The sequence below is a fragment of the Dendropsophus ebraccatus genome, chromosome 3 (assembly GCF_027789765.1).
Source record: "Dendropsophus ebraccatus isolate aDenEbr1 chromosome 3, aDenEbr1.pat, whole genome shotgun sequence".
In the NCBI taxonomy this organism is placed as follows: domain Eukaryota; kingdom Metazoa; phylum Chordata; class Amphibia; order Anura; family Hylidae; genus Dendropsophus; species Dendropsophus ebraccatus.
This window is the reverse complement of record NC_091456.1, coordinates 77,091,677-77,115,869: the sequence shown is the minus strand read 5'-3', so window position 1 is coordinate 77,115,869 and position 24,193 is coordinate 77,091,677. Positions and strand designations below refer to the sequence as shown.

At 39.7% G+C, this 24,193-nt stretch overlaps 1 protein-coding gene across 3 annotated transcripts in view; it reads left to right on the top strand.

The window, feature by feature from the left end:
• Window positions 1–23,082, top strand: part of DENND4C (DENN domain containing 4C) — a 97,949-nt gene extending 74,867 nt beyond the window's left edge. For all 3 annotated transcript variants that reach the window (XM_069962050.1, XM_069962049.1, XM_069962048.1), the window contains 10 exons: window positions 3,358–3,535; window positions 5,514–5,623; window positions 11,056–11,231; window positions 12,257–12,430; window positions 12,585–12,762; window positions 13,039–13,284; window positions 15,130–15,247; window positions 16,275–16,428; window positions 16,524–16,588; window positions 18,933–23,082. In XM_069962050.1, coding sequence (XP_069818151.1) covers window positions 3,358–3,535; window positions 5,514–5,623; window positions 11,056–11,231; window positions 12,257–12,430; window positions 12,585–12,762; window positions 13,039–13,284; window positions 15,130–15,247; window positions 16,275–16,428; window positions 16,524–16,588; window positions 18,933–19,069 — 1,536 coding nt within the window. In that variant the 3' untranslated portion in view covers window positions 19,070–23,082. The remainder of the gene's footprint in view (window positions 1–3,357; window positions 3,536–5,513; window positions 5,624–11,055; window positions 11,232–12,256; window positions 12,431–12,584; window positions 12,763–13,038; window positions 13,285–15,129; window positions 15,248–16,274; window positions 16,429–16,523; window positions 16,589–18,932) is intronic.
• The last annotated feature ends 1,111 nt before the right edge of the window (window positions 23,083–24,193 follow it).

Genomic DNA, 24,193 nt, shown 5'->3' with positions numbered 1-24,193 from the left:
GGCATTATCAAATCCTTGGATATCAGAACAAAGTGAAGGTTCCAGAGTGGCCATCTCAGTCTCTTGATTCAATATCATTAAGCCGCTCCTGGGAGATCTTAAAGGGAACCAATCACGCCGAAATTGCCCCCATTGATAAGGAAACGTGCTGGTACATCACCCAGCACGCTTCCCAAACATCCCCCTGTCCCCTCCGTCCCCTCCTTTATTACCCCGCAAACTTACATTTGTGAAGTCCCCCGCCGTATGCTAATCAGCCCAAGTAGTCACAGTAGGCTGAACTAGTCATGGTTCTGGGTGTAGTTATCCGGGTCCTGGGGGGCTTCCAGCGCCGTGATCACGCCCAGAGGGGCGTGATTCAAAGATCTGCGCTCCGCCAACGTCATCTCTGGCTTGCATTCCACGGCGGCGGCGCTTACGTTCCACAAAGTCAGTGTCTTCTCCCGCCGTACGTTGGCAGAGCGCAGGTCTTTGAATCACGCCCCTGGAAGCCCCCCTGGACCCGGATAACTACGCCCAAGACCATGACTAGTTCAGCCCACCATGACTACTTGGGGCTGATTAGCATACGGCGCGGGACTTCACAAATGTAAGATTGCGGGGTAATAAAGGAGGGTACAGGGGGATGTTTGGGAAGCGTGCTGGGTGATGTACCAGCACATTTCCTTATCAATGGGGGCAATTTCGGCGTAATTGGTTCCCTTTAACCCCTTAAGGTCAAAGGTCCACTTTATGTTTAGAAGGCCATAGCACTTGCATTTTTTCACCTAGAGACCCATGTGAGCCCTTATTTTTGCGAAACCAATTGTAATTTGCAATGACAGGCATTATTTTTCCATAAAATATGCTGCGAAACCGGAAAAAAATAATTTGCGCTGTCAAATTGGAAAAAAAAAGGAATTTGTTTTGAATTCGGGGAGTTTTGCATTAATACTGTTCGCCCTATGGTAAAACTGACTTGTTATGCATGTTCCTCAAGTCGTTACGATTACAACGATATGTAACATGTATAACTTTTATTGTATCTTGATGGCTTTCAAAAAATTCAAACCATTTTTAACAAATATATGTTCCTTAAAATCGCTATATTCCCAGTCTTATAGCTCTTTTATCCTTTGGTCTATGGGGCTGTGTGAGATGTCATTTTTTGCGCCATGACATGTACTTTCTATCGGTACCTTGATTGCGTAAATGCGACTTTTTGATAGCTTTTTATTACATTTTTGCTGGATTTGCTGCGACCAAAAATGCGCAATTTAGCACTTTGGAATTTTTTTCCGCTGACGTTGTTTACCGTGCGAGGTCGGGAATGTGATAAGTTAATAGTTCGGATAATTACGCGCGTGGCGATACTAAATATGTTGATTTTATTTGTTTATTTACTTATTTATATTTATAAAAAGGGGGGTGATTTGGACTTTTAGGGGAGGGGATTTTTTATTAATAAAAAAACATTTTTACTTTTATTTTTACATTAACTGGAAGTCCCCCTGGGGGACTTGTATATACACAGCACTGGTCTCTCATCCGTCCCACTAGACACCAGGGACGTGCGAGCAAAGCCTCTAAATGCAGCTGTCAGGTTTGACAGCTGCATTCAGAGGCTTAATTAGCCGGCACGGCAACGGGACCCACGCCGGCTATTAGAGGCGCCCCCCCGGCTGCACATATCAGCTGGCAGCGGCGCCGTTCAGAACGGGGTCCCGGCGGGACCCCTCTCTGAACACCCCCGCGGCACCATGACGTATCGGATACGTCATGGGTCCCTAAGGGGTTAAGCATGCAGTTAATGCAAGGCAGCCCAGGAATTTAAAGGAACTTGAGGCTTTTTGCCAAGAAGAATGGGCAGCTTTACCATCTGAGAAAATAAAGAGCCTCATCCACAACTACCACAACAGACTTCAAGCCGTCATTAATGCTAGGGAGTAAACTTTTGATCAGGGTCATTTGGATGCTTTGGTTGTCATTATGATTTAAAAAAAGAAAACACAGTAGTTTAACAATAAATGGCTTCACCCAACCATTAACCATGAGTGGAAAAAAGTTTTTATTTATATTCTCTCTCCCCAAACCCCCCCCCCCCCAAAAAAAGGCAAAAAAGCAAAAATTCTGACAGTGTATGTAAACTTTTAAGCATAACTGTATAAGATGTAATTTTTTAAGAGTAGTAAAATAAAATAAAAGCTACATAATCAGGGCTGTATTAACAGCTGCTGCTGCCCTAGGCACTAAACCTGAAGACGCCCCATCTTCACGCACCTATTAGCGATTCCAGACCTGACCAATACCACCATAGCCCCTACCCACTGGAAAAGACACCAGATTTACTGGCAAGTCTGAATGGGAGGAGGGAAACTAAAAAAATAAAAACAAAAAAAATTGTTTTTTCTGTCCCCCTGCTCCCTGGTGCTGCCCCCCTGCAAGGTGCTGCCCTAGGCACCGGACCATGGGTGCCTAATGGTAAATGCGGCCCTATACATAATTGGAAATCGTACAGACCTGAAAATGATAGATAACACATCAGTGTTATGGAAACATGAAGGCTATCCTTACATAGTACAGTTGGTCAAGCAAGTTCTGATATTGTCCTGTAAATGGAAAACAATGGCATTTAAAAGCCCTAATTTGAAAAGTAAGTAGCTTCAGAGTTAAAGGGGTACTCCGAGGAAAATATTTTTCTTTCAAATCAACTGGTTTCAGAAAGTTGTATAGATTTGTAATTTACCAAAAATCTCAAGTCTTCCCATACTTATCAGCTGCTGTATGTCATGCAGGAAATGCTGTTTTTTTTTCAGTTTGACACAGTGCTCTTTGCTGACATGTCGGTCCAAAACAAGAACTGTCCAGAGCAGCAGCAAATCCCCATAGAAAACCTCTCCTGCTCTACACAGTTCCTGTGTCTGCCAGAGATGTCAGCAGAGAGCACTGTGTCAGACTGAAAAGGATACACCACTTCCTGCAGGTCATACAGCAGCTAATAACTATGGGAAGAAGTAAATGACAAATCTATATAACTTTCTGAAACCAGCTGATTTAAAAGAAAAAGATTTTTGCCAGAGTACCCCATTAAGGGTTTAAATTCAATCTTGGCCTACAAAAGCACTGCAACATCATAACAGCAAGTTTCTATTTTGTATGTACAAACCTTCTGTGAGTTTCTCTTAGAAAGAATTATAGTAGAAGTATTGCTATTATGAGAAAATAAGTTAAGTCCATTGGGCTTACAAACCTTTCACGCAAGTGCCTGGATTCCCATAAAGTAGGACTGATACTATATCTGTATATTAATGTGCTGAGACTGTGAGTGAACCAGATAAATGTGATTATAACAATTGCCTTTCTTATCACTTAATTTAGGAAGAAGTTAGTAAAGATAATTATCAATTTCCTTTGAACGTTGAAGACCATGATATTGCTGACAGCTCTGCCTCCAAACCAGGCTTTAGGAGACTTTCTTCAAGCAGCTTGAATCAAAGTAACACCAGCCTGGGCAGCAGCAGCAGTGGGGGTACCAGTAAACAGAGCTGCACTTACAGTATGGGCTTTCTGTTCATATTACTATTGTTATTTGAATGCAATGTATATGTAATGTCTTAGGTTTTAGTTTTTTGATAGAAGGGAGATACTAGCTTTGGTAATCTATAGATTTCAATGATTTTGTCCATTTTCTTCATATCAAGGCTGGGTTCACACACAGTATATTTCAGGCAGGGCCTATTTACCACTAGGCACCCGTGGTCCAGTGCCTAGGGCAGCACCTTGCAGGGGGGCAGCACCAGGAAGCAGGGGGAAGGAAACAACTTTTTTGTTTGTTTTTATTTTTTTAGTCTCCCATCTCCCTTTAAGACTTGCCAGTAAATCTGATGTCTTTTTGAGGGGGGTAGGGGGGGAGGTATGATCAGGTCTGGTGTGGCTGTGATGCCTGGAGCTATTACCTACCAATCCTGTGGTGAGAATTCCGTCAGACAATATGCAGACTGCTCTAATTATTGATTCAATGTGGAAATCTATGTTTTAAGCCTTTAAAAATCATGAAAACGCGATTCAGAATGTTTCTACATGTAGAGAAATGCGTGTGGCCGAAACCAGGTTCCCCCGCGCTCCCCAAGATGGGGCGTCTTCAGGTTTAGTGCCTAGGGCAGCAGCAGTTGTTAATACGGCCCTGATTTCAGGCAGTATTTGGTCCTCATGTCAGGTCCTCATGGCAACCAAAACCTGGAGTGGATTGAAAACACAATGTTGAAATTGAGTGGATGACCGCCATATAATGGTAAATAACTGCCATTATTTTAATACAACGGCCGTTGTTTTAAAATAACAGCAAATATTTGCCATTAAATGACGGCCATCCACTTAATTACAACATTGTGTGAACATAGCCTTTCTGTGCTTTCAATCCACTCCTGGTTTTGGTTGCAATGAGGACCAAATACTGCCTGAAATAAACTGTGTGGGAACCCAGCCTAAAGCTGTATTAGGGCTTGCTGTTTTTCGAGAGAAAGAAAGGAGCAGTTTCTCCATTTGTAGTGTTTGTACTAGCATTCACTGAGCAGGATAAGTAGCGTTTATTAAATAATATTTATTAATATTTCTATATTATGAGAACCTGTCAGCTAGATTTTCAATAATTATTCAGCTCCAATACATTGTACTAGTTGAAAACATCTTAGGCGACGCTTCTGAGTATTGTGTGGTTCTGTCCGCAATTGTGGACAGAACATAGGACTAATAGATTTCAGTGGCCACGTTCATATGACCGTACGCGTGTACGGGGCCGTGAGCCGTGCCGAAAAAAAAAAACACAGGTCCTGGTGCGGACCCACATTTGCAGCATGGATCGTTATTAGAGATGAGCGAACCTCGAGCATGCTCGAGTCCATCCGAACCCGAACTTTCAGCATTTGATTAGTGGTGGCTGCTGAACGTGGATAAAGCCCTAAGGCTATGTGGAAAACATGGATATAGTCATTGGCTATATCCATGTTTTCCAGACAACCTTAGAGCTTTATCCAAGTTCAGCAGCCACCGCTAATCAAATGCAGATCGTTCTGGTTCGGATCGACTCGAACCCGAACCCGGTTCGCTCATCTCCAATCGTTATCTTCTATGTAGTGGTCCGTGAATTGTGAAGCACTACTGATGCAGATTTGTAGTGCAGACACAATTGCGGGTCAGCAATTACGGTTGGCACTGTGGACTTGTGAATGAGGCTTTAGGCTTTAACACAGCAGCGATGAGCTGCCATGCTCTTGCTATGCTCGAGAACACCTCCTGGGTACTTTAAAATTTTATACACATAGTATACACTCTGGCCGGGATCCCTAACGGCGGCGTAAAAAACTGACATGTCAGTTTTCTATGGCTGCTATTCATTCAATCAGAGCACAGCTCTCATATGTCAATGGTAACATAAAATGAATGGTAAAATGAAACCTGAGTTGTGATTGGCTGATTTTGTTCCACACAGATTGATAAATATAGGCCTATGTCAATTAAAATTGTTGTTTTTGTAGGCGAGTCTACACCAGGTAAAGGAATAAGAGGGTTGGAGTCTGAGAAGTCAGAGCATGGATCATCTCAAAATACCAGCTTGTCAAGTATCTTTCAGAACTGTGCTTTGGAGGTAAGTGAACAAAAACATAGCTTATTTTACAGTCTTATAACCTGTATTGCATTGTTTCAAAATGTGCACGCTCTTCTCTACAAACTATTAAGCAGCTTCATAGACTGTAATGTGCAGATATCTATGGATCATATGTAACTATGGACACATTTGGATAAAAACAACAACTGTGTTTTTGGTAGTCAAATAGTTTTAGCTACTTGTCTATAACTACTTTAAAAAAATTAAAGCAAAAAAAGTGTGCTTACATTTGCTCTATTCTGACTCTTAATTTATTTATTTATTTTTTTTGTTTATATGGCTGTGTGAGAGCTAATTTTTTGCCAACACAAATGTAAAATGCTGTAAATCTCTCATACATATGTGTCCAATGGAGGGCTTGTAACCTCTGGATAGTTCAAGCAATGAATGGAAACACACACCAAAGTATTATGCTTCAATCTTGTTAATCCAATATTCGGGAAATACAAATGCACAAGGTATATTCACCCAACATTCACCCAGAAGTTGTATAAGAGACAGTCAGTCAGCCCTTTTAAGGGTGCGTTCACACCTACAGGATCTGCAGCAGATTTGATGCTGTGTTCAGTTATTTAAATGAAATCTGCTGCAGAAAATCAGCTGCAGATCCTGTAGGTGTGAACGCACCATAAAGCTTGATTCGAGCAGCTGTCATCTTGCTGAAGGTGAACGGTGTTGCTGGAGCAGACGCAATGTCTGCAACGTTTCGTGGATCACTCCACTTTCTCAATCATGGCTTTATCGTGCCCACCACCAGTAGAAAAAGCTAGGAAACATTACGAGACCTCCCTGGATAAGGATACAAAAGGATACATAATAAAATACACAGTAATATACACTTTACGTAGTAAAACAAGCAATAATAAATTGCACAACTATATCTATAGAAATATGGCACCTTACATATCCTCGCAAAAACGCACTAAAACTGCAAGCCTTGTTGAGGTTTCAGGCCTTTTTGCAGTTTCAGTGTGTTTTTGTAGCCAGCATTGTTTAGAGGGGTATGTAAGGTGCCATATAGCAGATATTTCTATAGATATAGTTGTGCAATTTATTATAGCTCATTTTACTATGTAAAGTGTATATTACTGTGTATTTATTCTATTATGTATCTTTTTGTATCCTTAGCCAGGGTATTCTCTCAATGCTTCCTAGCTTTTTATACTGGTGGTGGACAAGATCACGTGATGCTTGAGAAAGTGGATCCACGAAACGTCTCGTCATCTGCATCTGCTCCGGCAACGCCGTTTACCTTCAGCAAGATGACAGTTGCTCTAATCCAAAAGGACTGACTATCTCTCATACACAGGGCTCCAGACTAAAAAATTTACCTGGGAGCCATTGGCTCCTAACCTGAAAAATTTAGGCGCCAAATAGAATATTTGGTCGCCAACATTTTAAACCATGTAAAATTAATGTTATGTTACTTGGGACTTACTGTGTGCAGAGGCCACAGCATCCTCCTCCTTTAGATCCTTTCTTTTCTTAGTTTGAAAACGTTCAACATGGAAACTTGCAACTTGACAACCATATACAGTCTGACAACCATATACAGTCTGACTCAGTACTTCAGCCTCACTTGGCTAGCCTTTTAATGAGGCTTACTCTTCTGAACTTGAACTTAAAGGGAACCTGTCGACCCCCGTACCGGGGTGACAGGCTCCCAACCCCCCGTTAGAGCCCCCTATACTCACCTCATCTTCACCCCGCTTCTGAAGATGGCCGGGTCACGGAGATCTCAGCCGCTGCAGCCCGGCGTGCGCTGAGAGATGAGTCCAACGCTCATAGAGAATGACGGGAGAGTCCAGTGCTCTGTCATTCTCTATGAGCGTTGGACTCCTCTCTCAGTGTGCGCGCCGGGCTGCAGCGGCTGAGATCTCCGTGACCCGACCATCTTCAGAAGCGGGACCCGGCGCAATGAGGTGAGTATAGGGGGTTCTAACGGGGGGTTGGGAGCCTGTCACCCCGTCACCGGGGGAGACCGGTTCCCTTTAAAAGCTTGCAACAGTCTATACATACTGAGCTAGACTTATATATATATATATATAGATAGATATATCTCTCACCTAGTGACTAATGCAAGTGACCCCCTACAATACAGACACCTGAGGGGCCCTGATAATAATAATTGTGCATATATCTATCTCCCAGTGTCTGCAGCCAGTTTGCCCTACACCTATAGATGGCCCCCTCCCCTTATAGATGACCCCCTCCTCCCCCCCATTATAGATGCCCCCTCTCCCCCCCCATTATAGATGCCCCCTCTTCTCCCCCCCTTATAGATACCCCCTCCCCTTATGGATGACCCCCTCTACCCCCATTATAGATGCCCCCTCCTCCCCCCCATTATAGATGCCCCCTCTCCCCCCCCCATTATAGATGCCCCCTCCTCCCCCCCTTATAGATGCCCCCTCTCCCCCCCATTATAGATGCCCCTCTTCTCCCCCCATTATAGATGCCCCCTCTTCTCCCCCCATTATAGATGCCCCCTCTCCCCCCCATTATAGATGCCCCTCTTCTCCCCCCATTATAGATGCCCCCTCTTCTCCCCCCATTATAGATGCCCCCCCTTCTCTTCCCCCCATTATAAAGCCCCCCCCCCCTTTCCTCTATGCCAAGCAATATTTAAAAAAAACAAACACACAAACTCACCTGACAACCCGCTCCCCCGGCTATCCTCTTCTTCTTCGGACGCTGTCCCCGGCTGATGCGCGGCTGCCGGGGGTGTCCCGTCCTATCCCCGGGAGCGCGCGCATCAGTGAGCTCCCTGTACGCCGGGGCTGTGACTTCTGACACAGGAAGCGTCTCTGACGTGCGCTTCCTGTGCCGGAAGTCAGGGCCCCAGGCAGCTCACTGATGCGCCGCGCTGCCGGGGATAGGACGGGACACCCCCGGCAGCCGCGCATCAGCCGCGCATCTTAAAGAGACAGCGCGCCGCCGCCGGGGCCAGTCGCAAATGGCGCCCAGATTAATAAATCTGGGCGCCATTTGCAAAAGGTCAGTCGCATTGGCGACCATTTTGGTCGCCATCTGGAGCCCTGCTCATACAGCATCTGGACTTTTGATGAGCACTTATGTTGGGTGAATATACCTTGTGCATTTGTATTTTCCGAATATTGGATTAACAAGATTGAAACATAATTCTTTGTCAGTTTTCACTCATTGCTTAGCTAATTTTTTGCTCCATGGTCTGTAGTTTTTATCGGTACCTCACTTGCAAATATGTGACTTTTCGATCACCTTTTATAAAAAAAAAAAAAAAAAAAAGAATTTCTGGATGTGATGTGACTAAGATCAGCAATTTAGCAAGAAAGCTCCTCTGCCTCTGCGGGCACCACCAATACAATACAAACTGAGTGCTAGCCACTAAACTCCAAAGGACATAATACAAGACAAACAAGAAACGGAGTATAGAAAAAGCAGGCTGCACCTCAATATATAGCAAACAAAGTACAGTAATACCTTGGTTTTCAAACGCTTTGGAACTGCTTGGTATTCGAACAAAAATTTACCCAGAAGTAGTGTTTGGAATTCGAACTTTGCTCGGTTTTCGAACGTTTTTTGAACGTTTTTGCGAGGGTGGATGGTGGGTTGTACCTGGCGAGTTAAGCAGTGGTGAGGCTTCACATACAGTACAGTGCTGTATAAGACGGCTGGAGTGCATATACAGTGCAGTAGTAGTACAGGCAGTGCACCACCATCTCCCATACATTACAGTGCTTGGATGGGGGGGACGCTATACAGTAAAGGATGGGTGAGGAGTTGGTGACTACTGTACTATAATTGCTGGTTCTGATGAACATTTCTTATGTTTAATGTCCTGTACAGTATAGTACTGTACTGTAGTGATTATACTGAGCACTTATCAGTGTAATAAATGAGTATTGTAGGTAATTATTGGTGGCTGCTGGAACCAATTAATCACATTTACATTATTTCCTATGGGAAGACACTGCTCGGTTCTCAAACTGCCTTCCGGAACCAATTAAGTTCAAGAAACGAGGTACCACTGTATCAATAAATTTTATTATACACAACCAATCAGTACAGACATTTAAAAACACTAAAAACCATTTATTTATCTAATGGTTTTTAGTGTTTTTAAATGTCTGTATTGATTGGTTGTGTATAATAAAATTTATTGATACTTTGTTTGCCATGTATTGAGGTGCAGCCTGCTTCTTTTTTCTTTTTTTTTAAACTGTAATTTTTATTGAAAGTTTTATATTTACAATAAACAACATAAACATTGACATTCGGAAGTAAGAAATATCAATTTGCAATGAGATCAAAAACACACCACAGAACTGCAAGAGTGGACAGTTCAAAACCCATGAAACAAGGTGACAAGGATGCAAGGACAAAAATGAACATAGAGGACAAGACACAGAGGACATGGGTGGGGAACAAAAGTGAGATTGGGGGGGGGGGGGGCTGGAGAAAGGTAGCAGAGGTGGGAGCCAATCCTGGAGCAGGTTAGTCATAACCCTGTTGTGTACAATACATATCCCATGGGGCCCAAATAGACTCTAAAGCGGCCATTCTATTGTTCATCATCGCCCTCAGTGATTCCATTGTCCTCATCTCCTTAATCCTAGCCACCAATTCAGCAAGGGAAGGGGGAAGAACCAACTTCCATTGTCTAGCTATTAAGGTTTTGGCTGCCGTCAGCATTTGCAACAGCCGTTTAGTGGGCTTCTTTCTAATAGACTTAGGAGTCAGATTAAGAAGGCAGGACAGTGGGTCAGGGGGGGAGGGATGTTTCAGTACTGAGGAGAATACATCACAGGCTGTAGCCCAATAGGGTTTGATAGCTGAGCATCCCCAAAAAATGTGATATAAGGTCCCAACATCAGTGTTACAGCGCCAGCATGGAGCAACTCTGGAGTGTGGTACCAAAACATAGGCAGTTTATACTGGGTTTCCTTATAAGTGATACAGGGTGATGATTTAGCTGCCCTCTCCCAGATGATCCCCCAGCACTCCGGGGAGATTGGTTTAGCCAGTATTGTCTCCCACTTGGCCATATATGCATGTGTGGTTGCACATCCACAGGTGAACCCAATATCTTATAAATATCTGCTATAAGGCCTCTCATACTTGGACCAGCTCTGGCCAATTGCTCAAAACTCGTAGGTTTGGAGACCGTGCTGTTCTCTAGCTGCGACACCAAGTGGTGAAGCTGTAAGCCTGCTTTTTCTATGCTCAGTTACTTGTTTGTCTTGTATAAGATCAGCAATTTTGCGCTTTGGCAGTCCTTTTTTGCCATTTATCTTGCTCTTATGCCATTTATCATGTTAGATCAGTAGATCAGAAATGTGATCATTTATTAGTTTAGGCGATTCCGCATGCGGCAATACCAAAAATATATTTAAAAAAAAAAAGTTAAGGCTTGCAGTGTGTGCTTACAGGTCCTGATGTCTAGCTGCTCACAGTGCCAAGGCTGTAAGGCCTTAGTTTATGATGAAGAAATCATGGCAGGATGGACCGCTGATGACTCAAACTTGAACACCACATGTCCTTTCTGCAAAGTCACCTTTTTGCCTTTCCTTAATGTTGAATTCAAGGACCTGCGTGGCTCTTCTAGGTTTGTTAATTTTTTAATCAAAAGATATGACCTTTATTTTTATGTAACTTTTAGTATGATGATTCAATAGATGAATTTATTATCTATGTTATATATCTTATGTACTGTTCACATCACATTTTCACCTTCTATTTGGATGTATACTTTGGCAACCAGGCATGGCAGTGTATACTGCACCGTAATGGCAGTGGCCTGATTCACTTTCATGGCCCAAACATAGTCATTTAGTGACACATGTTCACTTTGCAGGACTCAAAAGCGTGGTCTCTTGTTGCTTCCAGTAGACTGGTTTAGGCTGGGTTCACACTGCGTTTTTAGCATACGTTTAACGGATCCGTTTTTTTTAACAGACAAAAAAAGGTGTCCGCAACGTTTTTGTGTCGGTCAAAAAAAAAATGGATCAGTTTTGATCCGTTTTTTTATAATGGAAGTCAAAGGAAAAACGGATCAAGACTGATGCACACAAATGCATCCGTTTTTTTCAAAAAACGGATGAAAAAAACGGATTGCCAAAACGCAGTGTGAACCCAGCCTTATATGTCAGCATCTCTTTTTAACAGGATGCTGGCGTTATAGCTTTTATTGTTGTCATAGGCATATAGCTTTTATTGTTGTCATAGGCATATAGATAACGGGAAAGAATGTAAGTAAAAATTTTAAATGCCATAGCAATAGGTAAAGTCTCTACCACAATATAAATTTTTCTACTCTGTTTAGAAAAAAATGTAATGGCTGTTTCTCTAACTGAATAAATAATTAAGCCCCTATATATTAGTCGTTTGTCTTTCAACATGTTGAAAGAAATATCAGTTAATACTCATTGCCTGTTTGTCTCAGCAGCCAGTCATCAGACAGCATCTTGTCAATGACAGCTTTAGGCTTACATACCAGTGACCTGAAACTATACACAGCCCTTGAATTATTGTTGGAATTCAGTCTCCGTTACCTTCTAGAACATATAGAAAAGATGTTTCTGTCACTGACTATATAATACTTATTTTTCCTCTTTTCCTTTTCTATTGCAGTTTCTTTCTGAAACCAAGTAATTCAGGAGACAGTCTGCAAAGCAGCAACCATCAGTCAACCACTGAGACTTCTCAGAATCACAATAAATTGGTCCCTCCTGCCAGTGACCTCATTGACTTGTCAGACTCCCTTTCTCCACTTTCACTACATGCCAGTAAACCTGCCGATAACAGGTAATATTCTTTACTTGCTGTATTAAATTTAAAAGTAAAAATTATGTTATGAGGACAGTAAGATTTCCACGCAGGAAGCATTGACCTAGACTTTGATTCATTTTTTTTTGTTCTCAGCGACCTGTTTAATTTTTGTTTTATCTATTTATTACAGTGATAGTCACGATGGGGACAAATTAAAACATTTGGACAATGACAGTGCAGCAAAAAGAGTTGCTTCATTAACAAGGAGTCATAGTGTGGGAGGACCTCTCCAGAACATTGACTTACCTCAAAAGCCATTGCATGGTGTGTCCACTGTCAGCTTACCTAACAGCCTGCAGGAAGTGGTGGTACGTTGTCACATTATTATTATTATCATCATCATCATCATTATTTTTTCTCTTAAAATATATTCCCTTTCCATTCCCTAGTTTTCCTGTTTTCTTTCCTGTCTTCATTAAACCTTTCCAACACTTGTCTTTTTGTTTTGGATTCTTTGTTAACCTAATCATTTTTTTTTTTTTTTTTGGGGCGATTTTCTTGACATATGTTTAAATTCTAATAAATAGAAATTTTTTTTAAAAAATGTCGTACTCAGTCTAAATATACCTAACATCCTTCCTTAGGATCCTTTGGAAAAGAGACACAACCCTCCCCCTCTTTCTGTCCCATATCTTAGTCCTCTTGTTTTGCGCAAAGAACTGGAATCTTTGCTGGAGAATGAGGGTGAGCAAGTTATCCATACATCCAGTTTTATAAATCAACATCCGATTATCTTTTGGAACCTGGTATGGTACTTCAGGAGGTTGGATTTACCAAGCAATCTGCCTGGGCTAATCCTCACATCAGAACATTGCAATGGAGGTGAACAGGTATGGAAATTTCTAACTTTTCCTCGTAACAGGAACCTGCCGGTTGTTTTATGTTGCTGAAACCACAAGCAACATGAAATGAACACAGGCTACAATTATAAAGTGTCCTATAATTTACTCTGAAACATTGCAGCTTTTTAGCATTTTGGTATCTTTCTTCTGGGAGTGGTTAGGAGGGGGTGTAGGGTGGACCATTTATAGTAACTGGGTAGGATTACTAGTTGTGGGCAATTTGCATATATTGTACACCACTTATAAAACTAATTTTTTTACATCTATCATGGACTACAGTCATTCAGACATCTTTTGAAATGTTATTTTAGGACACCCAGTCTGGATAATTTCACTATGAATGGGGGCCAAGCAGACAATAGATTTTTATTTATTTTTTTGTTAATAAAGTGTTCTAAACTCAAATTAATACAATCAGTAATAAAAGTGTGTTCAAAGGCACCCATAGCCTCTAAACTATATTTGTTATTATTACAATTTATATATATTTGTTATTTTAGATAAGAGCATATTTTGTGTTCAGTAAATATAAACGTATGGGTAGTCCTACTAAATGGGACTGAGGTTAACTAAAACAATGACTACCCTAGTCATATATAGTGGAAACAACAGGAAGTAAGTAGGTACTTAGTCCTCAGGTACCCTAGTCCTTTATTAGATTTATAGAATAGATAAAAGACGATATGTGAGACAGAGCTCAAGTAAAACTAGAAGATTAAAAGATCACCAATAGTAATAAAACTGCTATGCCGCAGGGCTCTTGTGGAATATTAGAAGTTAAATGGTGGCTCACAATACCTCCAACACATATCGGGATATAAGCATACCATTAATGTATAAAACAATGTTGTAGGACATAGTACTAAACTAATAAACAGTACTTGATTCTCAAAGAAGATATCAGAAAGTCTGTGTGTAATATTCGCAGTATAGTTAAAATAGTGATACACACTAAAGGGTTGAAACAGTACTGCACTTGTCTCTGAGCCTGTGATCAGTGTAGATGGTGGTAATATTACTTTGTAGCCAAATGGCTCAAAGTTGTTTTTACAGTGTTTTTTAGCTCGCTCGTTGTTAAGGTAAGACAGACAGATGGTGTTACTGCATCTCTTACCCTCCACGGCGTATTATGTTCGGATGCGTGAGAGTGCAGCCTCGCTCTGGGTATTCTGATTGTGTTATAGTCCTGGCTTACGTGGTTCTGTGGCAACACTGTTTCCGTGATAAACATCGTGGTGGCGGGAGTTCTTAGCAATTTGAAAGAGCAGTGTGCTGGCTACGGGCAATGTCTGTAGAATGTTGAAATGGCTTTGGAGTGAATAAAGTATGGCCAAATGTGTTTTGAGGTCCTCTTGACCTCATGCTCAGTGGTTAGAGTGTACATGGAATGATTTCATGGTTTCTCATGTCTGTTTGGATTATCTTGAGACAAGTATTACTTTACTTTGTAAGCATCCCATTCTTATCTCTCTGAGATAATTTTAAATATGTATTGCATACTTATATCCTGATACGTGGTGTAAGTTTTATGAGCCACCATTTAACTAGCAGCTATTATTACTATTGGTGATCTTTTATTTTTCTAATTTTACCTATTCTAATTACCTACTGTCTCCATATTTTGGGGGTTATTTATCAAAGGGTGTAAAATTTAGACGGGTACAAATTTCCCAGAATAACCAATCACAGCTCAACTTTCAAAAGAGGTGCTGTGATTGGTTGCTGTGGCCAGTTTGCACTAGTCTAAATTTTACACCCTTTGATGTTTTCCCATGATCAAATGCTGAACACAAAGGGGGAGATTTATCATTTTTCTTGTTTTGACATTTTTAGGTGCCCCAATTGTCTCTATCACAAGACAGCAAACTTGTTTATATCCAGTTATTATGGGATAATGTCAACCTCCACCAAGATCCTGGAGAGGCTCTTTATATGAAGTGGCGGACTTTAGGTAAGCCTGGTTTGTCAAAATGAGTGGTGCACAACCTGGCCTTTGGTATAATGCACTGTATTGTAAACCATTATCTTCTTCTGGAATTCAGTCTGTGAGTGACTGAATTTTACGGCTAGTATTAATTTCTAGCTCTTTAATACATTTGGAGCAGGGTATGTGTGGAACATAGAATTTCCTGCACGCCTCAGCTTTGATGGCAGTGATCAGCCTGCAGTCTGTGCTCATCTCTTTTTAGCTGGATGTCTGAGATCCTTTTAACCAAAAAGTCTCCCATCAACAACAACCAAAAAGTAATGTAACGTAATGTGGAATTATATGGTGGTCAAGATGTTTTAAAGGAGTATTCTGGTCTAACCAATTTTTGCTCTAACCACAACACCCACAGCCCTATTAAAGTGACACTGTCACCCCCTTTTTGCATTCTGACATCTCTACACAGGTGTAAAGGGTAAATTTTGCTTATTTATATCATACGTCGTGGTGCTTGCTCAAGTAAAAAGTGATCTTTTATCAACTGCAGACTGTGTTAAGTGGGTGGGGCCTCGCTCCAATAGCGCCACTTAACCCCGCCCACCGCACCACCGTTGGCCCTGCCCCCTTGACGCCCATTCGTGGGCCGACCTAGAGGGGGTGGGGCCTAGACCTTTAGGCCAGCCTGTTCCAATGGCCGACGAGGGGCGGGGCCAATGTTAAATGTTATTTTTACCATGTCCACATACTGCACCCCCTGTTGGACATTTCAGGTATATACATAGGGGTGGAGACTTTACTTTTTTTTTTTTTTTTTTTTTTAAGCCTGCCTGAACTACTAAATTGAGGGCAATAGCACTATATGTGCATTTCCCATAATTAGTGTACAGTAGGAATTTGTCTAACTTTGCTTAGGAAATAACATATTAAAAAATAGATTTTGCCCAGAGTTTCTCCTTAAGAGTTGAGTACAGAAGTAAAAGCACTAAACAGTAACTTGTCTTGCCAGTTGTTTTCTACTGACCTATTAATATTTTTACTCTTCTCTCTACAGAATCTATAAAAAAGACAGGAACTTCCATACCAAAGGACTTTCAAGATATCAGCCACTTACTTGAGAGCATCACTCTCAGTATCCAGCACAATGATGTTCTTAGGCCTATTAGCTTGCTGTTGCAAAGATATACTTCAGCTGGCAAAAGGCAAAGGTAGAGCCTGAGTATCTTCTCTGCTTGTGACACTTTTTATGTAATATATAGAATCTTACTGTACATTTTTACATCTTAAATCTGTTTTTACATAGGAGCATTTACAGAGAAATATTATACTTGTCTTTGGTCGCTCTTGGTCGAGAAAACATTGATATTGGTAAGTACAGTCTTTCTGGAAATGGGAAACTAATTCCTATAACAGATTATTAGGTTACCAATTATTAGTTTTAACAGAACATTACTGACATTTTTGTAGACACACCATTGTTTATCCTGCACGGTAGGCAAACAAAAATATAGTTTATAAGGGGGGAACAAATGGAGTAAGCACAGATAATTGAGCAACAAACCTTACCTTAATGCACCAAGATGAAATAACGCTGGGGCATTTGGAGGGGCCGGGGGCAGGGAGGCAATCTATTTTAATACAAAGAAGTTCTAACCACAGGTAGGCTAGTCCAAATAGATGCCACTGTAAGGTAGTAAATATTAGATACTTACAGTTGATGTCACCAGTACCCACCAATATATTTATATGAAAACCAGAGAAATAGTGTCTTTGGTAAACCCGTTGAATCGACAGGACCACTCAACAGCTTCAAATACAAAAAAGAGAATGGCACTTGATATTTGGGATAAGGTTTCCTAAATATGCACTACACTGTCCCTACCTTTAAAAACAAAACACAAAACGGAAGAAAAAATGGGAAAAAAAATGTAGGACATTTTCATGGATGAACAATGTAATCGGAAACATGATGTTATTTTTTGCTTGTCCCTCTAAAGTGAAAGTGAAAGCTAAAGCACTAAATGCTTTAACCATGTAGAGCTTATGCACAAAACCCACATGAGATGGTGTCTCACCCCCTCAAGGCTGTCCCATATCATTCCAAATTATTCTAATTTATGCTGGAGGGGTTATGGACAAATTGCTACCCAAATTCATAGGTGGTGGTCTTGTCCTAACATAGTTCAATACTGGATGGAGGTTCTTGATCTTATATCTAATATCTCGTCTCTATGAACAAAAGACCCAGTCCTTGCAATTTTAGATATCTACCTGAACTTATTTCTTATCTCTATAATGATAGATGGATACACATCATATACTTATTGTGGCCAGAATGTTCCTAGCACAGGCCTGGAAGTTGCCTATTCCTTCCTCGTTATCAGACTGGTTAGCTCTCAATGTTTGTATGAAACCGTTTTGTCACCTTCTCCAACATCCAACAAAAAGATCATACACCATTGGCAACCCTAGACTTTCAATCTATGCAAAATAACTGCTACAGTTTGTTAACCTTGTTCTTTCTGGCCTAATTTAAGGCTGTAAGTGTAAAAGCTATTAAAATTTAATAAAAAATTTAAGTTAAAAAAAAAAGTAAGTGAAAGCCATATCATTAAAGGAGAAGCACAGCCTTTTTGAAAAACCAGCAGCCGGAATGGGGGGATTTGATAACATGTACAAACTTACATCTCTGGGATCTCTTCTGCTGCCAACGTAATTTTCCCTCGAGTTGTGACATCATCACAACTCAGGGGAAAATAACTTCCGGCGGGGGTCCCAAGGTCGGTCACACCGCTCACCGTGGGCACGGGGAGATGTAAGTGCGCACTTGTTATCAAATTTCCTCCTACCAGCTGCCAGATTTTCAAAATGACCAGATTTCTCCTTTTAGACCACCTTCCTAATATTGTGCAGGTTCCCCTTGTGCCACCATAACCGTTTTGATCTGTAGAGATATGAAATCCGCAAAACTTCTGAAGCTGTCTTGTGGCATATTGCGTCAAGTTGTGAGGCAACATTCATCTATCCATGACTCACCCCCAACCCCCACCCCCCTGCACATCCCACAGATGTTTGATTTGACTAAGGGTGCGTTTACGCAGAGAGATTTATCTGACAGATTTTTAAGCCAAAGCCAGAAACAGAGAACAGGTCATAAAGGAAAGACTTTGGCTTCAAAAATCTGTCAGATAAATCTCTCTATGTAAACACACCATAAGTTCTGGGAATTTAAAAGTCAAGGTAACACCCTAAACTCCAGCTCCTGGTCCCCATCTCAAAAGTAGGAAGCATAGTGATGAGCTGGGTACCAGAAGTCATCACACTAGGAGCTGTGTGTGGGGGCCAGGTAGGTAAGTGTTTTTGTTTTTTTTTGTTTGCTTGGGCCACTACTGAAAAAAAAACAAAGTATAAAAATGTATATGCACATATAACTCCTCTAAGTAGTATTCTTGCCATGAAAAGGTGGGACTTACTTTTTGTAAACAATATACAGGTCAGTGGTAAATGTCAAAGTAACATCCACTTGAATATCAGGAATCAAATTTTAGCTAGAAAAACGCCACAAAGAAGCTGTGTCTGGGGGCACCCTTTAGGCCTTTTTAGGCCTAGCCATTAATGGGGTTAAGAAAAAAAAAATTGTAAACAGACCACTTCCAGGTTTATGTTATAGGCTTTTAGAAAGCTAACAATGAATTCTTTGTCATTTCTTTAGAGGCCTTTGATAATGAGTATAGAATTGCCTATGAGAAACTCCCTTCTGAACTCATAAGGAAAATGCAGAAGATTGATGGGCCTCCAAGCAAGAATGTTGAATGCTGTAGGAATGTCTTTGGGGCACCCTTGATTTAATCACAATATTGAGATTTTTTGTGGATCATTCCATGGATTTAATCCAGCCTTAAACATTACACCACTGCAAGTCATGAACAGGACTGGGTACATCCCCCCATGAACAAGGATGCACGTGATCCCACCACTACTGTTATTATGCTCTAGATATTTCATTATGGACCTAGGGGAGTTGTGACTACTTTACTGTTATCTGTGGCACCTTACAGTTTGTTGGTTGTTTGCAAGATTACATAAATAACATGCATTTCAAGCGTGGATCATCTCCAAAAGCACTGCAGCCAGTGCCTGGTACACTCTACGAGGAGTATACAACTGCATGTACTTTTCTTTTTCTTTTAAAATTATGTGTAAACAAATGCTTAGCTATGAGTAGTGAATTGTAAGATATCTACCACACTGCCAAGTTTGCTCACCACACACACACATAGATATATATATATATATATAGAGAGAGAGAGATAGATAGAAACTTGAACATGCTCCATTGTCAACTCAGCATAACCTTTTAGTATTGACTAGAACTTTTTGTTTTTCACTTCTTTCTATGAAACACCGTAAGATTATTTTATAGATAGCACTTTGAGAGGGACATGATCTTTCTATGTTTGACAATCTTCCAAAAACTTGATAAAACTGGTACACCCATGGAAGAGCAGGGACATTTTATTCTTTCAGGTGACCAACATAGCAAATGTTCCAGATGGGCAGTTTCTGTTATATTTTAATAGCATTGTTTGAACCAAACATTTATTTAATAACATAATATCGTTTAGATGATTTATTTACTGTCATACCTTATATTTTCTGCTGTTTAGTAGCAGGGGGCGCATCCCAAATTACTGACATCTCCAAAAAGGATTAGCACAAGATGATATTTACCAGAACCTTGTTAAATTATGATTGAAAAAGTTTTTTTTCTGGTAGATTTCAGTTGTTTAACTGGTTTTCCTATTGATTGGTATGGAGAACACCATAGTGTTTATCTCCGATGACCATTTATTTAGAGATTATTTGGCTGATGCACTCGGTAACAAGCATGGGCAACAAAAAGATTTAATCACAAAGAGCCATTTACATGAATAGTCATAATTTTAATAGCTGATTTTTATGGTGAATTTTGTTAAAACTGTTCCAATCACTAGAATTTTCCCCCTGTGTTGGTCTCCCACCCATTTTGTGAAGATTGCATTCAGTAGACACAGGCCATGCTGAGCGGTACAGTTGCCGAGGCACATCAAACTTCTATGTGCATGCTCTTTTCTGAGGACAGGATTCATGCAGAAATTGTGGAAGTGGCCGGGTGTCAGGCAACTGTTCCACTCAGCATAAGCTGCATTTCCACGCATCAATCTTTGCAGTAGAGGCAAGAGACCAATACACTTTAACAAAAATGCATGAGTGGCTTGCTTAACACTTTGGCTGCTACTGGCAAGGCTGTAAAAATGGCAGGAAAATCCAATTTGTCAGATTTTTTTTTTTCCCTCAAAAAAAAAAAAGTGCATCCTGGAAGTTCTTTATAACTACTGCCTTTTAATTTCTGGGTAGCTAAAGCTATGTTCCTACTTTTTTTTTTTTTTTTTAGCTTTTTGTAGCTTTTGGTCTGTTTTTTCCAGCCACTTACAACAAGTAAGAGTATGAAATATGAGGTTCAATGAAGATAGAAGTACATGACATGTTCTATAACGTTTATCCTTCAGTCCTTCACTGCAGCAGTTAGTATTCCAAGCATTTGTGTGATATATCATCTTATATTTTGTATTGTCACTAAGTGACCCTTTGGTGAAGAAAATCAGAACATTAGTGCCTTAAAACACTCTCTCTCTTTTATTAAAATGTTAAAATATACCTTTATAGAGCCCAATCAGAACATTAGTGCCTTAAAACTCTCTCTCTCTCTCTCTCTCATATATATATAACTCAAGTTATAATATAGCTTTATAGTGATGTTACACAGCCTACATTGTATGATATCACCTCATCCTAGTGGCTTTCAGACACACACTACATTCTGTCTAGTCAACTTGTGTGGACACTAAAGGAACTTGGTAAAGATTAATCCCCATGATAAGAAGTGAATTGCAAAAAAAAAACCCTCCTTTGTCTGTCTACTAAGTGTATTTTAATACGTGCACATTATATGTTAAACTTGACTTTTGATGGACTAGTTTGGTCCAGAGGTTAATTTGCATACTATGAAATCTGTGTACTCTATCACAACTGACGTACTTTATCTTAAAGTCTCAAGCATTACATACATTGAAACACATCTTTAGTTTGCTGTTTTGTTGTTTATGTAGATTCTCCTATGACTCCTATATACTTGCGCTGGAGCCCCAGCCTGAAGATACGCTTTATGCTCCAGCTGCTTCCTGTACTAAAACCACATCTGTCCTCCCATTTCCTTACAAGAACAGCAAAAATTACACATTTTAGAAGTATCTGTTTCTTTGCTTTCATTCTGGTAATTTTGCGCATAGTTTTACTGACTTGACTCTAATATGCACCTTTTATTAGGCTATAGTATATATTTTCCATGTAGGTTTGTATGTTATATATTGCAAAAAAACGTACTGCATTTATGCCCTAGTTGCCCTTTTTAGTGTCAACCATATTATTCAGTTTGCCTTCTACTTGCTTTTCTTCTTTCTAGGTATCCTTCTCTTAATCCTGCAATAGTGTGTATTCTGTTATGCATATCACACAATACAATATTAATTTCCACCATTTAACTATATTTTAATAGGACTATTTCAGTGGTCATCGCAATCTAGAAGGCAGACGAATAGCTGAAATTTAATGTGATTTGGTATTTTACTGGTCTTTCCTAACAACATCCCCCTTCCTTTTTTTTTTTTTTTTTAATGTGTTGCCGTCCAAAGAATTTTCTTTATTATAAGTAAATATTGTCTTATCCTGGGTTGAATGAGAGTATAACAGCCACAATGTAAAGTATATAAAAGAATTCAGGCTAGCTTGAAAAATCAAGCTAAATGGTAGACCCACAGATACCGAAGCAGCTTATACACAGGCAGTGTTTACTGCTTTGCACCAGTATAGATGCCTACTGCATATTCTGCCTGTGAAATATCTGTTTATATTTGCAGTGTACTGTCATTTCTATAGTGCCTTGTGAACTGGATCCAGGATTCAGCTTTGAAGCTGTTTGTCCCATATGAGATTGGATGGTTTCTTACTAATACACAAAAGGGATATTGAATTATACATGCAGAATTTTGGTCTTGTCTGTTCCTGGTGGGGGGGAATAAATAAGACTGTACAAACCTGTATGGAATCATATGCAAATATCAAAGAATTGATGCAATGCCTTATTTGTTGTTAACTAAACAATTAACAATATCAGCATATCAAATTATTTTAGTTTTTTTTAAGCATGTAAATATGCAGTGTGTTGTGCACTGTATGACTAAATGTATCCTTTCTCTGATTTTAGTTTGAGAAATGTATTTGATTTTGTACATTGAAAAAACTGTTCTGCATTTTGAAGCTTCTTTTGTCAACAGAATTTTGTATAGAGTTAAACTATATAGAAACGAAACAAATTTGCATTCTATAGAAAAATAAAGGAAAAATGTGTAATGTTTAGAGATTTGTGCCTGACTTTAAATGCTAGGCATCGCCTCGTTTTGTCAGGCCAACATAGGAATAAAGGTAATTACATATAATGATTAGAGATTAGCGAATAGTATTCGATTGAATACTGCAGTATTTGAAAGATTCGAGTTCAATCGAATATTCGAATCTAAATTAACTTTACTAAAACAGCTAAACAATAGTTTAGCTGTTTTAATAAAGTTTATGCTCCCTGGGAAAGCAGAGAAGCAGTGTTACAGGGAACGGTATTACCGGCAATAATAACTGCCGGCGATAATACCGCACCCTTAAATAGTTAATATTTAATTAATAAAGCAAATTTTCGTTCTAATAAAGCTATTTTCATTGTACAATTGCATAATTAAAACAATTAAATATACTGTTAATAAAAAATAAATGTGTGTGTGTATATATATATATATATATATATATATATATATATATATATATATATTATATTCAATTGAAAAAGCATGTATTCGTTTTAATTAAGCTATTGTACAACGAAAATAGCTTTTATTAGAACGAAAATGTGTTTTATTACTGAAATATTAACCACTTCGTGCTGCAGCTAGTTTGAGCCTTAATGACCAGGCTCATTTTTCAAAATTTGACCTGTCTCACTTTATGTGCTTATAGCTCAGTGATGCTTTAACGTATTCTAGTGATTCTGAGATTGTTTTTTCATTACATATTGTACTTTAAGTTAGAGGAAAAATTTGGTCACTGTCTTTTGTGTTAAATGTGAAAAACATCAAAATATCATGAAAAATTTGAAAAAATTAGCATTTTACAAACCTTAAAATTATCTGCTTCTAAAAAAGAAAGTCATATAACAGAAATTAGTTACTAAGTCCCAATACCAATATGTCTACTTTATTGAAAAACCATTTCGTAAACATGTTACTTTTTTAGGGTGTTACAGGGCTTTGAAGTTTATCAGCAAATTATCAAATTTTCAAAAACGCAATTTTTCTAGGTACCAGTTCATTTCTGAAGTGGATCCAAGAGATTGAAATGCTAGGAACCCCCACAAGTGACCACATTTTAGAAAATAGACCCCTCAAAGAATTCATAGAGGGGTATAATGAGAATTTTGACCCCACATGTGCTGGAAGAATTTATTCAGCAATTAGGATGTAACAATGAAAAAAAATTATTTTTGCAATAACGTGTTCATTTAGTTAAAAATCTTTACATTTCACAAGGAACAAGAGAGAAAAAACACCACAAAATTTTTTCCGCAGGTTGTGCGGAATCCAACGGTACCCCATATGTGGGCATAAACCACTGTTTGGGCACGCAGCAGGATGGGAGCGCCATTTAGCATTTTCAGTGCAGATTTTGAAGAAAAAGTATCTTGAGTGCCACGTGCGCTTGCAGTGCCTCTGTAGTGCTAGAAGAGTGGAACCCCCCCACAAGTGACCCCATTTTGGAAAATAGACCCCTGGGAAAATTCATCTAGGGGTATAGTGAGCATTTTGACCCTACAGGTGCTGGAAGAAAGTA